The sequence below is a fragment of the Apostichopus japonicus genome, chromosome 17, assembly GCF_037975245.1.
Source record: "Apostichopus japonicus isolate 1M-3 chromosome 17, ASM3797524v1, whole genome shotgun sequence".
Taxonomy (NCBI): Eukaryota; Metazoa; Echinodermata; class Holothuroidea; order Aspidochirotida; family Stichopodidae; genus Apostichopus; species Apostichopus japonicus.
Genome location: NC_092577.1, coordinates 10,587,487 through 10,603,512, shown reverse-complemented (window position 1 = coordinate 10,603,512; position 16,026 = coordinate 10,587,487). Strand labels below are relative to the sequence as shown.

Genomic DNA, 16,026 nt, shown 5'->3' with positions numbered 1-16,026 from the left:
AGATTGGATAATATGGAAGCAAAGAATATGACACTGGATAAATTAACGTCACTTACGGAAGACCCCAGGTGCCATATCCATGACAAAAAAGAAGCACAATTATGCTGCAGTTCTTGCGAAAATGTACCAGTGTGCATAGCTTGTACATATAATAAGCACAAAGGTCATGACCTGCATGACGTTACTGAAATAGCAGAACGTGAAAGAAAGTTACTGAAACAAGAATTTGCTAAACCAACCAAATACAAAAACCAACTATACGGCCTACAAACGAAAATACAAACTACTGCAGAGAAGCTGAATGAAAATGCCGTGAAAAAGACAGAAGGATTGACAAATCAGCACAAACAGCAGACACAAGAGATTGCAGATCAACTTGCGGAATATACTAAGGAACGAAAAAGAGGTTTAGAAGACATCGAATGCAGAAGAAGAGTTAACGACGGTCAGATAACCCTTAATTTGGAAGAGGAATTGAGACAAGTGAGAGAGGAATATGATGAAATCAGTAAAACAGCAAATCAAAAATATGACAAAGAATCTGAAGATTTTATAAACAAATGTGATATAACTGAGGGCCCACTCTTAAGAAAACTTGGCAGCCTAAAAGCTAACTTTCAGAATTTGACAACAGCAAACGAACTGCGTGTATATGAAAATAAAGATGTACTAAAACAAATAACAGAATATTGCGAACAGGTTATTAAACGGTACGAGAACTTAAAAGCAAAGACCTCATGCGTTCTTGCTTCTAAAGACGATTGGACAGACGTTCAGTGTATTCCTGATATTAGGGCAGCCTGTGAACCTATGATAAAAGAAATGAAGAAGGAATTTCCAGTGTTAGAATCTTTATCTGACTTTAGTGTTTGTGATATTCAAAAAGTTACTGCAGCAGACATAGAGCAAGATTCTCCTAGTTTGATTTCCCTTTGTGCCTTTTTTCTTCTTACTGTATTTTTTTTCTGTTTACTTTCTTCTTTCTTCTTCTATTTACTTTTTTTATTTAATGTATTGTAATTTCTTTACAGTACCGTAACTTATAATACACAAGAATCAGCAAAAAGACTTACATAAAGAAGCTTACAATCATTATGTACTTTTACTTATAGGATAAAGTTTAACTAATTTTACTGGCCATAAAAATGATAAAGTTACGATAGATACAGTGGTTAAAAGCAAACAGAAAAAGAAAGAAAAAGAAAAGTACTTAACCCCAAACAGCCATCAGAAAAATCTGACCTTGAGAGATAAGCTGTCTTGGAGCAGGGGCGGGTCAACGTCGAAAAACAGCAGAGTACTACGATTATCAGGAAGATACATCGGGCCCACAGTGCTGGAGAAACTAGACAACTACATCATGGCAATTAGGAGAAGTTAAATGATTTAACATTTTGATCACGCCATTGGCCTGACAAGAAACGCAGTTTAATGCCTTCCGAGTATAATTGCGAAACACGATCACTCCATTTCCGCTTCTCCAGTAAATCAGCATGGGTGAGATCGTCGTTGATAAAATACTCCCTATCGATGAGGGAGGTTCGCTGCTTCCGTAGAATAGTAAGTTTGTCTTGGAATGTGGTTAGTCGCACCAAAATATGTCTAGGTCGTTGCTGGTTAGGACGGGAAGCACCATCACGATGAGCTCTCAGAACTTAGCATCTTGAAGGCCGACAGTACGAAGACTATGGATAGCCAACTATGCGAAGATTACACTTTCGAGAAAAGCGCTCTTGTTTATTCACAGCTACCAACAAGTATTCGTTATCTGAATAATCTAGTGCTGCTTCTTTGTCATAAAAATTCGTCGATATTTCAAAGGTTTTTAGTTTTAACAAGATTTCATAAGAAGAGAAAAGCCATTTGAGTTAACAATATGTTTTAGGGCTATCTGTTGAACGTTGAAAAACGAAGGTTTAATAAGATTTTTAAAACATCTTTACCTTGTACATGTGAGGATTCCGTGATCTATACTCTATAACATTCTTCGTAGATACCTTGTACCTTTGCTTAGCTTTGTGGAGGAGAGAAGAAACATATTGAAAACTATATTGAAAACCACCCTAGTATGCCTATATCATTTGAAATCAATGATAAACAGAGTGAAACCATATCTTTGATTTGCATTGACTAGAATTCAGTGTTACATTATTTCTAACACATCTATTCTAAAGTACCAGCAGTCACAACCAAACATGCTGATTTGATCTATAAAAAATTCGCTAGATACACGAGAGGCTCGTCAATGGTGGGTTTCATTGTTTTGTGACAATAATATCAAATATTATCGCACTGCAATTAAATCATGACACGTTGATCTCTCACACATTTCGTTCTCATCAATGGTATCCTTGATAGGCAAATGTTGTGGTTTAGTTTTTGTGACCCTGTTATAGCTCATTTACATCAATTCAATAAATTCAGATTGACGAACCAACCTTGGAATCAGAATTCAACAGTACTCTTTATGTGAGAATGATCTTCAACGTTGAACATGATGGCTGTATAACGTAAGTTGAGGTTTGTACGTAACTGGTGGTATTGTGTTTACCCTTAGTAGAATACTGTTTACAGCTAATCATTAATTGTCAATTATTCCACAGTCAGTAATCTACATGCATGCCAGAGATTTAGTTTAGTAAAGGAAACTATTTATTGCAGTTGCTGTACTTTATTTTGGTGTCAAAATGAAGCTAACAAACAGAGCTTTACGATTGTATTTATTTTGTGGCGGGTTTTATTAAGTTTATTTCTGCAATTTCGGTTGGGAAGTTTGTTTTGGGTCTTTCCATTCATGTTTTGCAAATTAAGACAAAATCACAGAATGTTGTAATTTTGTTAAGTTATGTATCAGCTATTTTAAGCGTTTATCAAAAGAGAGAAAGAGATATAGCGAGCATTATAAAATCATGCTCCTTTCACTCTTTAACATTTAACTTTTTGTTAATTTAACCTAAACTTTCAAGACTTCCATGCCCTTTTCTTCTTATTCTTATTATGTGTAAACAAAGACTTGATTTTGTGGTAGTAAGGAGAAATGAAACATAAACGGGCCTTGTATTTTATTTTGAGATTGAAAATGAGAAAAATAACGAAAGGAAAACAAAAACTGTAAATAAAGGCTTTTGTTTGTTTTCTCTGGTCGAGTTACTTATCTTTTTTTTCAATTTAGAAGAACGGACAAAGCGTGAAAGCAAATATATAACATGTTAAGTCAAATGAACACGTAACTAGACAGGAGTAAGGGTGAGAGAAAGATTAGTGTGGCCAATAGAGACAGATGGGCCGATATATAGGGCGGCAGGTCGCTTCTCGGCCTTTTGGCTAAGATCATGTGTAGTATCTGTTCCCTTTCAATTGGAACGGTGATCCACACCCGACGATGATCACACAGTCACAGTCTCGATGCAAGGGGACTGGGGTTGAGAGCGGATCAGTCGTTCGGTAGTTTGGTTTTCATGCCGTGGTTCTTTCCTGGGTGACTCTTCTTAAAGAGTATCGGGCGGCAGGTCTGTAGAATGAAATACCTCATAGTGTACGTATAGGAGTATATCAAACACTGATGTGGGTAGCGTGAAATAAAATGATATAACATGTAAGTCATATGAACAAGTAACAAGACAGTAGTAAGGGAGAGAAAGACTAAAGTGACCAATAGAGACAGATGGGCTGATATATAGGGCGGCAGGTCTGTAGAATGGCGTACCTCATACACTGGCGGATCCAGGGCCTTTGTTTGGGAGGGGCCAAAGTGGCATTAGAGTGATATGGGGGAGGGGTGTAAGGGGAGGGGGGCCCCCATCGCCTTTGGAAAATTTTCTATTGCTGAATGCCCTCAGATGCAATTTGGTGTGACAAAAGTGTACAATGGTGATGTTAATTTACTTCTAAAAAAAATGCTTCCCAGGTGTAATTTTCTAAAATATTTATAAAACAAAGTTGGGATCATCTTTCTCAAGAAATTTTATTTCTCATAGGTTATAAATTCCTTACAACCAGCTTGTAAATCCTCATGCTCATACATTTACATAGCTCCCAACTCTTGAGAAGGCAAATGCTGGTCCATGCCACGAATCGCCGTCCTGGGTGACAGGCGCGGCGGAACGGAAAAATTATTGGGGGGCTAATGTATGGAGACTATCTAAGCGGAGCGCCACCATCAGTTGGCGCGGAGCGTACAAGAAAATTTTGGGTTTTTTCAAACCCCCAGATGGCCGGAAACGGCACTTCCCGAGTGTTTTATGCTGCGAATACCTAGCCCTAAAATATGGGTCTCAAGTCTGCAGATTGCACGTAAAAGTCTGTAAAAACATTGTAATTTTGTATATTCGATGGTGCTTTAAGAGAGTAGCTATTACTCATAGTGTACTCGCAAAGACGTTTTTGAGTGTGGTAAGGGCAGTGGCGGAGCTTGGGGTATTGGTCAGGGGGGGGGCAAGAATGGTCTGTAGGGGCGCTTTCAACACTATCTAAGCGGAGCGCCACCACAGGTTGGCGCGGAGCGTACAGAAAAATTTTGGATAAAGATACTCCCTAGATTGCAGGAAATGACCCTTTCCGGGCCTTGCTAATTTGCAGATAAACGGAGAATAAATAGGTGTCGTCGCCATTTTGTCGGAAAATTACACAAAAAGAATATGACAAATGTCAATAGGTATATGAGAGCGCAATAAAATAGTCAATAATCGCGAATAAGTAAAAAGTAGTGAAAAGCTCAAAAGGGCACCAGCAGTCCATTTGAGTACGTCCGGGGGGGGGGGCATCCGCCCCCTGACTGTGTATATATATACGCTCCGCCGCTCAGTAAGGGGATGTTGGAGAACTGGCTGAAATGAGGCAAGTCATTGGCCTAAGACGAAGTTGTGTTACGCCTACCGGTACTCACACTCACTGCTTCCACTTTTCACGGGGCGTGAAGACGCGGTTGGGGTGACAATGTGGTCTATAGCCAGGGGACACCTATTACACCTATATAGTATACGTGTGCATCGGACAGATCGACAAGTATGCATTGAAAAATGGGCAGATGCACGTTTCGGAGCCTTGGTAAATATTGGGAGGGGGGGGGGGGTTATCATGCATTTGCCCCCTCAACTTTTTCATTGGGGGCTGAGCCCCCCAAGCCCCCCCGGTTCCGCCGCCACTGCTGGGGAGGGGTATAATTTTTTTGGAATCCTGGTGATGCCTACATATAAAATGGTGGCACTTAGAAAGGCTTTTGTCACCCAAAATTTTCTGACAAATATGCATTTTTTTTTGTGTGTAACAGCAATAAATTGAATAGTAGGTGATAATTCATTCTTTCCCGTGGCATGAAAATGTTCGCTGCTCGCCCCAATGAAAAGAATTATAGGCTAATTTGAGGTTCAAATGATGCTGTAAAGGAGGTTTTATACTCTATTATGCTAAATGCTAAAAAAATGATGGTTGCTAAGTCAAAATTTGATGCCAATTTTTTTATGTATACTTGACAATTACAATGCGGTTTTTTCGGACGCTTGCACGGGTCAGCGGGTTTGGGTGTTAGAATGCGGGTCTAAATACCGCGACATGCGGGTCAGTTGGGAGCTCTGCATTTAATTTTAAGCCAGAAAACGAAAAGGTTAAGACTAGTCTACCACTGCTATTCCTCTCGATTTTTTTTAATTTCCAGTCATATGATTTAGCGGATGTTCGGAAACACTTTTTGGCTCACCTTTGGGGGGGGGGCATGGCCCCTCTGGCCCCCCCCCTTGGATCCGCCAGTGACCTCAAAGTGTACGTATGGGAGTATATGAAACTCTGATGTCGGTTAGAAAGTCGCCGTAAGGTTGTTTCGATGGTGTGTGTGTGGTAAGGGGCGGGAGGGGGGGGCGGAAGCTGAAAGGGAATCATCCACTGTTTCGGGCTAGGCATTAAATAGAACTAGGGTTACAGGTTTTATCAAAGGAGGAATTTCGAGCTATAAATCGGCGGAAGAATTGTCGTATTCTATCGTATGTTATTCGAAAATGTCCCCAACAAGCTCAAAATTACGAATTTTAAAAGCCGAAATTTCAACTTGTTGTATCAAAATTTCCACTCTATATTTTGAACATATCTTAGGTCAATTACTAGACTTCACTTTACTAGAAGCTGGGCTAAGTTCCGGAAACAATCAAAACCACAAAGCATCGTCCTTAAGACCCCGCCCTTAATACCCCTCCCCTCCCCAAACTCTGCTATGCTTTTCGGAATAACGTATGTAGCACCAATGACTAACCACATTGTGCCTTCTAACTTCGTTGATACAATATCAACTTTACATAGGTCTCCGTGATCTGTACGCTGCTTGCTACTAACTAGTATTAGTATATGGTATATGCATAGTTTACAACATGTGCAACGTTTACATCAAGGTCAAATGTCACGTCTTTCAAATCGTAACTCCTGTCCTCCATGGATTCATAGTGATTCGATAAAATCTACATCAAGACTATTTAGCTCATTTTTTCTTGTTCGCTTGAAATATTATATTTTTTTTCTACACACAGAGTTTATAGAGAAATTTGAAAGTTAGCTTGGATTTGTAAGAACAAATCTGATTAAAACACATCATTGACTTCAGTGCCCTCAATGAACTTTGACCTATCAAAACAAGAGACAGGAAAGTACACATTGGCAACATCTGACTTCTACTTACTGTAATGTTTTACTAGTAAACAAAAATATTTATCGGATGTAAGTACTGGAAACGATAAAAACCACAAAGCTTCACCCCTGGGCATCCGTTTCTGGAACCAGTTTCCGTTTCAGTTTCCACATTCTCCCCTATCCCCTTATTTTGCCGCAAAACCGATCTTTCTGTTTCTGGTGAGATCAATATCCCCTTATTTTGCCGTGAACCCCACTTTTCTAATTCTGGTGAGATCAATATTAATTAATGACCGTTACCAGATGTTCTCACGTGAATACACGCAATCTTCGTTCAAACAATACGTATCATTACTTTGCTGTACAACACCATAGAATAGTATATTGAAATGCTTGATTTATATACACAGAGTATGCCTATACAGAGCCACACTAGAAATTGGAAGTGAACTTCGATTAACTAGGAAAATCTAGTTAAGTCGCTTTATAGACTAAAACCAGTAAAAGAGTGAACTACTTTGTGGGGATCTTTACCGATAGAAGGTAAGTACATATTCAGTCTACTGGTTACCAAGCTATGGTCTCTTACATTGGCAATTTAACCTGCGAAAGTCTCCCGATAGCTGCAGTGTACATTTACGTACACATTCGTACACTTTCTATCCAACTGGGTTCTACTGTTATGCAGTAGACTTCAGTTTACGAGGAACAAGACTGTCTTGAATGTGCCCATCTATACATAAAATGTGAAAGGTGTGTTGGGAGCCTGTTTCAGGGTAGAGTGGGACTACCCTCTTGTTCGGTGATAAAGGATACTACCAGAGCTTACCATCGTTGATTAGCAGTCTTTACTGTAAAGTGCACCGCCCCTGCCCAAATCTTCGCCTAACAAGTCCCCTTGCCCCTCTCTCCTCCCTTCTTGTGGACACCCATATATTGAAAAAGACATCCCTCGTAAATTAACCGTAAGAAAACCTGCAAGTGTAGAAGCCTTGTGATGTCCTTCTAAGGTCTTAAGCTAACGGAACATATTTAAATTTCTTTCGTTCGTATATGCATACGTACGTAGAGTCATCGATCCTTAAAGCTGCGACCGTACCAATACTCTATAATAATAACCTGTGATTTATCCATTCTTTCATCTAACTTCGGAGAAGTTTCGGACGTATTAATAGTGCGCGTACTTGGAAGAACCACCCCCATGATTATTACTCATAGTACCGTAAATATATGGCCACAATTAAATGATATCGTTTCTGCGGGATCCACAAAGTAATGGTCCCTTAACCCAGTAAAGAGGATATAATGACCAGACATTTATTATATCTGCGTAAAAGACAAATCGATCTCAAATGTTGTTTCCTTGTGTCACGCAAGAACACTTACACTGATTGTGGTTTCATTTGGTATGTTACTTATTCACTCGATTCAGCAATGGACTGATTGGACCTTTGTTGGTCTTCGAACGTACGTAGTGAGAAAGGCATTTGCATGATTTCTCGTCAATGAACAACTTCACTCCTTCAAAGGTGGCACGAACTAGTTTTTCTGGGAACGTGAACAATAGTAGTTGTAATTTAACTATTCACCATTGTATTTACATTATGTGGAAATAAATGAAACTCAAACTCAATACAACATACAGTCCTTTTCTATTGTCAGGGAAAGGTTGTGTAGATACTTTTCACACTACAATAGTACTTTGTTTAATATTATCCACTGGTAGTTGACTACACCCACGAGATCGCTTGATTAATGTTTCAGATTAGGTCAAAGTCGAAGAAAATGCAATAATTTTTATGTGGATTGAAAAATTTCTCTTCATTCTCTTTTTTCTCTTTTTGTTTATCAAATCTTAATAACTAAAAAAATAATCACAATAATCATAATAATCATAATCATCATCATAATAATAATAATAATAATAATAATAATAATAATAATAACCCGGTGTTCTATCTAAATATTCTTCGGGTATCGTATAGATGATAGAAAATGTTAAATAGTCAATTATACAAGAAATGACGGTTACGTAATGACTTCCGTACATATACGTATGATATACATTAGCAAGGGGATGTATATAGATGTATGCACACATGAGAGCTAAGATGCCCTTATAGTATTAAAAGATTGGTGAAGTTGTGGATTTCTTGTGGCCATATGTTGTGGATTTTGTCAGAAGGTAGTTATTATTGAATGAGTATAACGATATCGATGAACCCTATAAGGATACACGAAAAAAAGACCATGGAACATACTTCCAACTAAAAATACAACCGTCTTATAGTGTAAGCATCGTCGATTGTTGAATACAGAACACTGAATGGAAATATAAAACTACCAGAAACCTACGTCACCCTCACCTCTCACCCCCTCACCTCTCACCCCACCCCTCACCCCTCACCCCTCACCCCTCACCCCTCACCCCTCACCCCTCATCCCTCATCCCTCATCCCTCACCCCTCATCCCTCACCCCTCACCCCATCACCCCTCAACTCTCACCCCTCATCCCTCACCCCTCATCCCTCATCCCTCACCCCTCACCCTTCACCCTTCACCCCTTACCCCTCAACCGTCACCCTTCACCTATCATCCATCACCCCTCACCTCCTTCCTTTGTAACTATTAATATTCGTACACACCACAAATATTGACGCAGTGTATCACTACTATGGATGAGACTGTCTTTCCTTATTATGTCAAAATTATGGTGGAGTGCACCAGTTTGTATAGCTATATATATATATATATATATATATATATATATATATATATATATATATATATATATTCCACGTGGAAATAAAAACAAAACAAAGAAGGGCCTGCGCCCCAGACCATACTGTCTGAACCCGCTCCATACTCCGACAATTGTTGGTCATTCGTCTTTGGAAATTATTCAGATTAAAAAGGTTATCCATTAAAGTTGTGCAAATTCAAATTTGTATGGCTAGATGGCACCTTAACCCTTTCCCAGCCCACCTCTTCTCAACCGCAATTTTATCCAATACAAGCAAGAAAATGAGTTTGTGCAAAGTTAGACAATGTTACTGCATTTACAGCAAGTATACCGAAAAAAACTTTTTCTTTTACAAGGTTGACTTTTTCTAAAACTATTGGAACATATTAATATAAGTGATTGAAATTACTATAACAAGAATATTACCCCAATAGTTTTCATATCTCTCTATTTTATAAATTGCAGAATCTCGTCATCAAGACAAATGGCTTCGTCAACTCCTCTCACGGATCTGGCAGATAACTTTTTCCTGTGTTCTCTTTGCTTGGGTCAATATAAAGAACCGAAACAGTTACCATGTCTTCATCGATATTGTAGAAATTGCTTGAAGACAGTCATTCAAGCAAGCTGTAATGGAAAGCTTAAGTGTCCATTGTGTAAAGAGGAATACGTGATACCAGAAAATGGGGTTGACGATTTCAAGACCGACTTCCATATGAAAAGTATGCTTGAGTTCATACAATTGCAAAAGTCTTTTGAAAATAAAGATTTAAAGGAATGTGTAAGCTGCTTCAAGAATACAAAAGTTTCAGCTTATTGTTTTAAGTGCAGAGACTACTTGTGTGGGCAATGTTGCAAGGTTCACGTCATCAGTAAAATGTTTACAGATCACAAAACCCGCATTCTGAGATTGGATAACATGGAAGCAAAGAATATGACTCTGGATAAATTAACATCACTAACGGAAGATCCCAGGTGCCATATCCATGACACAAAAGAAGCACAATTATGCTGCAGTTCTTGCAGAAATGTACCTGTGTGCGTGGCTTGTACATATAATAAGCACAAAGGTCATGACCTGCATGACGTAACTGAAATAGCAGAACGTGAAAGAAAATTACTGAAACAAGAATTTGCTGAACTAAACAAATACAAAGACCACCTATACAGCTTTACCAACGAAAATACAAACTACTAAACAGAAGCTGCATGAAAATGCAAAGAAAAGGACAGAAAGATTTATAAATCAGCACAAGCAGCAGGCATGCAAGATTAAAGATAAACTTGCAGAATGTACTAAGGAACGAAAAAGAGGTTTAGAGGACATCGAATTCAAAAGAAGAGTTTACGACGCTGTGATAACTTTTTGTGTTACTTTGGAAGAGGAATCGAGCCAAGTGAGAGAGAAATATGATAAAATCAGTAAAACAGGGAATCAAAAATATGACAACGAATCTGAAGAGTTTATAAACAAATGTGATATAACTGAGGGCCCACTCTTAAGAAAACTTGGCAGCCTAGAAGCTAACTTTAAGAATTTCACAACAGCAAACGACCTGCATGTAATTCAAATTGAAGATGAACTAAAACAAATAACAGAATATTGAGAACAGGTTATTAAACGGTACGAGAACTTAACAGCAAAGACCTTATGCATTCTTGCTGCTAAAGACGATTGGACGGACGCTCAGTGTATCCCTGATATTAGAGCAGCCTGTAAACCTCTGATAAAAGAAATGAAGAAGGAATTTCCAGTGTTAGAATCTTTATCTGACTTACGTGTTTGTGATATTACAAAAGTTACTGCTCTCGAGTATGTTGTTTTTAGTTTTTAGTTTTTAGTTTTATACTGTTATACTGTATATTTTACTAATATTGTACATGTAATACAAAAGAGTCAGCAAAAAGACTTACATAAAGAAGCTTACAATCATTATGTACTTCTACTTATAGGATAAAGTTTAACTAATTTTACTGGCCACAAAAATGATAGAGTAACGATAGATACAGTGGTAAAAAGCAAACAGAAAAATAAGAAAAAGAAGAGTTCTAAACCCCAACCAGCCATCAGAAAAATTTGATCTTGAGAAATAGGCTGTCTTAGAGCAGGACGGGTCAACGTCGAAAAACAGCAGAGTAGCCTAATACGATAACCAGAAAGGAACATCGGGCCCATTGTGCTGGAGAACACTAGGCAACTACAAAATGGCAATTAGGAAAAGTTAAATGGTTTACCATTTTGATCACGCCATTGGCCTGACAAAAATCGCAGTTTAATGCCTTCCGAGTATAATTGCGAAACACGATCACTCCATTTCCGCTTCTCCAGTAAATCAGCATGGGTGAGATCGTCGGTGATAAAATATTCCTTATCGATGAGCGTGGTTCGCTGCTTCCGTAGAATAGTAAGTTTATCTTGGAATGTGGTAAGTCGCACCAAAATATGTCTAGGTCGTTGTTGGTTAGGACGGGAAGCAAAATCACGATGAGCTCTAAGAACTTCAGCATCTTGAAGGCTGACAGTACGAAGCACTCCCTTAGAAATAGCAACACAATCCTCTTCCTCAGAATATGGATAGCCAACTATGCGAAGATTACACTTTCGAGAAAAGCGCTCTTGTTTATTCACAGCTACCAACAAGTTTTCGTTAGCTTTCTCAAAATCGCAAACTTAAGTTTCCAATGCAGTGATATGTCGTTGAGTTTTTGCATCTTTTGTCTCGAGCACTTCAACTCGGGTGCTAATCAAAGCCAAAGCTCCGTTGAATTCCCGATCAGTACGATTTAGGTCATCTTTAATACGATACATGGATTCCCGAATAGCCCCTAGTCGTCAACCTGTTCCTAGTTATGGTCCTCGTCTGTGGCATTGTATAGGCTATCTCGCCTAACAAAATCTAACGTACGTTGTGTAGGCGTTGTCTGCTGATTCTTATTTTTAGCCATTCTAGTTGCTCTTGTAGTACGGGAGGAGGGACTCATGATAACAAACAGCTGAGAATAGTGATTATGATTATCTCACCAGATATGAGTAGTAAGTAAATGTCCCGGATGAATTCCGGGGAGCCCAAATAACGTGGAGCACTCTACTACACCGCCATCTTGTATCTCTGTGAACCTCTGATAGAAAAAATGAAACATGAATTTTTCCAGAGTTAGAATCTTTATCTGACTTTAGTGTTGGCGATATTACAAAAGTTGCTGCTCGCAAAGAGTCTGTTGTTGATGTTAAGGGAATCAGGGATAAAGGTTGCTTGATAAATGGTATAGCTTGCGGTGGCGATGGCAATATCGTCATCACTGGTGCCTGTGACCGTGATGAATTCTCGCATATTTCTGTTATCAACAGAAAAGGGAAAATACAACGACAGCATCAGATGGAGAGAGAACTGGGATTTGCTCCGTATCGTCCTTCCGTCCTTTATCAAAGTTCAAAGTTGTAACAGTTTGCGTGGCCAACGAAATCTGGATTTACGATGTTCGTAATGGTTCATAACACAGTCAGAAAATAAGTGACGTCGTCACCAGCTGGCCAGCAGGTCGGCTGGTGTACTGTGTAGCAAGTGACTCTATGAAAGATGAAATCATAGTAGGTACCTACAGCAGAGATTTATATGTATTTGATGGTCAGTTTAATTACAGTCACACTACGACACTTGTAGATGTATGCACTGCATCTCTTGATATCAATATACAAGGTCATAGCTTCCTGATCTGTGACATTTCGGTAGGAGGGCCTTTTGCAGTCGACATCGATGGATCAGAAAGTAAGATAAGATATGAATTCACAAAACCAGATGAAGCTGTCCGGGTTCCCTTTAGTGTGTGTTCAGAAAAGAACGATTTTATCTACATGTTATGGCGAGCCGCAACATCAGGTCCTGTAAAGCGTGTCATGGCGCAGTATAGCCAGAATGGGAGACAGTTACTATCAACTAGACAGTTAGATGATGATTTCCGTTGCGTGACCACATTAAAAATGGATACTGCGGAAAAACTCCTTATTGCAACATCCAAGTTGGGAAAGCTGTTTACCTACGGTCTAGTGGTTAGATAGATTATTAATCATTAAACGTAAATGACAGTGGACACTTTAACATGACATGTTTTCAACAGTCATGTTAAGCCCTAGCATGACATCCAAACAATTGATAATTGTGTTTTACTGCGTCAACACACAAAGGAAGTAAGAGACAGTGGTACCCAATATTAGTTGTGAGCGAGTTTTAAGTTCCCGTCGCATTTTCTACTTTCCTTTCCATTAAGGAAATCTCTTATATTTGAAATCTTGTTTTCATCTTTGATGGTGAGTTATCTCTCATTTTGCCGAATATGAAATAAGTTCGGTCACTTAACGTTTAGGGCTATGTTTAAAGTTGTCATTTCAACCTTCAGCATTTTTACCGACTTTCTGTATATAGTTTCAATTTTTCCCATCTTCTGACATTAAAGCACATATTTAATTTCTCAACAGTTTCAATTTCTCAATTTGGAACCGTCAGATTATGGCAATCTTACAGTCGACCATTAATTGGAATATGTTCTTCAATTTATAGACAGAGTTGATCATTAATTGTTACGTACGGTATCTGAATAATCTAGTGCACTGCTTCTTTGTCATACAAAATTCGTCGATATTTCATTTTTTTTTACTTTTAACAATATTTCAAAAGAAGAGATAATCCATTTGAGTGTTTAGGACTTTATGTTGAACGTTGAAAAACGAAGCTTTCATATGATTTTAGAGTACTTGTACATGTGAGGATTCCATGATCTATACTCTATAACATTCTTCGTAGATACCTTTTTCCTTTGGTTAGCTTTGTGGAGGAGACTAGAAAAATATTAAAAACTATATTGAAAACCACCGTAGTATGCATATATCATTTGAAATCAATGATAAACAGAGTGAATCATGGCAAGTTCATCTCTCAAACATTTCGTTCTCATCAATGGTATCCTTGATAGGCAAAAGTTGTGGTTTAGTTTTTGTGACCCTCTTAGCTCATTTATATTAGCTCAATAAATTCAGATCGACGAACCAACCTTGGAATCATAATTCAACCGTAATCTTTATGTGAGAATGATCTTCAATGTTGAACATGATGGCTGTATAACGTAAGTCGAGGTTTGTACGTAACTGGTGGTATTGTGTTTACCCATAGTAGAATACTGTTTGCAGCTAATCATTAGTTGTCAATTATTCCACAGTCAGTAATCTACATGCATGCCAGAGATTTAGTTTAGTAAAGGAAATCATTTATCGCAGTTGCTGTACTTTATTTTGGTGTCAAAATGAAGCTAACAAACAGACCTTTGCGATTGTATTTATTTTGTGGCGGGTTTTATTAAGTTTATTTCTGCAATTTCGGTTGGGACGTTAGTTTTGGGTCTTTTCATTCATGTTTTGCAAATTTTAAGACAAAATCACAGAATGTTGTAATTTTGTTAAGTTATGTACCAGATATTTTAAGCGTTTATCAAAAGAGAGATAGCGAGCATTATAAAATCATGCTCCTTTCACTCTTTAACATTTAACTTTTTGTTAATTTAACCTAAACTTTCAAGACTTCCATGCCCTTTTCTTCTTATTCTTATTATGTGTAAACAAAGACTTGATTTTGTGGTAGTAAGGAGAAATGAAACATAAATGGGCCTTGTATTTTATTTTGAGATTGAAAATGAGAAAAAAAACGAAAGGAAAACAAAAACTGTAAACAAAGGCTTTTGTTTGTTTTCTCTGGTCGAGTTACTTATCGGTGTTTTTTTTTCAATTTAGAAGAACGGACAAAGCGTGAAAGAAAATATATAACATGTTAAGTCAAATATACACGTATCTAGACAGGAGTAAGAGTGAGAGAAAGATTAGTGTGGCCAATAGAGACAGATGGGCCGATATATAGGGCGGCAGGTCGCTTCTCGGCCTTTTGGCTAAGATCATGTGTAGTATCTGTTCCCTTTCGATGGGAATGGTGATCCACAACCGACGATGATCACACAGTCACAGTCTCGATGCAATGGGACTGGGGTTGAGAGCGAATCAGTCTTTTGGTAGTTTGGTTTTCGTGCCCAGGTTCTTTCCTGGGTGACTCTTCTTAAAGAGTATCGGGCGACAGGTCTGTGGACTGACATACCTCATAGTGTACGTATGGGAGTATATCAAACACTGATGTGGGTAGCGTGAAATAAAATATATATCATGTAAGTCAAAGGAACAAGTAACAAGACAGTAGTAAGGGTGAGAGAAAGACTAAAGTGACCAATAGAGACATATGGACCGTTATATAGGGCGGCAGGTTTGTAGAATGACGTACCTCATAAGGAAGCAGGACACTTCGCCCAACAACCATTTCGCCCAACTGCCATTTCGCCCAACCTTACCATTTCGCCCAACCAGCCTGGTCATTTCGCCCAACCAGCCTGGTCATTTCGCCCAACCAGCCTTGAAAAGTAAACGTTCGGGAATTGTTAAAGTTACAGGATACGAACCGAATATTAAGGAAACTTGAGGACCGTTCAGTGTGTTGGGGGTTAGGTTTGATAGTAAACGTTCGAATATTAAGGAATATTAAGGAAACTTGAAGTCCTTTTCTTTGCATAACTTTAGTAAGGAAACGTTACAGAATACGAACCGAATATTAAGGAATCTTGAGGATGGATCAGTGTTTTA

The 16,026-nt window shown here is 38.5% G+C and overlaps 1 protein-coding gene and 2 pseudogenes across 1 annotated transcript in view; all 3 read left to right on the top strand.

Moving 5' to 3' along the window:
- The window catches only part of LOC139984583 (E3 ubiquitin-protein ligase TRIM33-like), a 9,118-nt gene extending 6,022 nt beyond the window's left edge, over positions 1–3,096 (top strand). The window contains exon 2 of the mRNA XM_071998532.1: positions 1–3,096. This exon is cut by the window's left edge and continues 444 nt beyond it. Within this exon, the coding sequence (XP_071854633.1) occupies positions 1–1,020 (1,020 nt within the window). The 3' untranslated portion in view covers positions 1,021–3,096.
- Positions 3,097–3,304: 208 nt separating this feature from the next.
- On the top strand, positions 3,305–3,403 carry LOC139957837 (U2 spliceosomal RNA; annotated as a pseudogene).
- Positions 3,404–15,267: 11,864 nt separating this feature from the next.
- LOC139957859 (U2 spliceosomal RNA) lies at positions 15,268–15,366 on the top strand (annotated as a pseudogene).
- Positions 15,367–16,026: the final 660 nt, after the last annotated feature.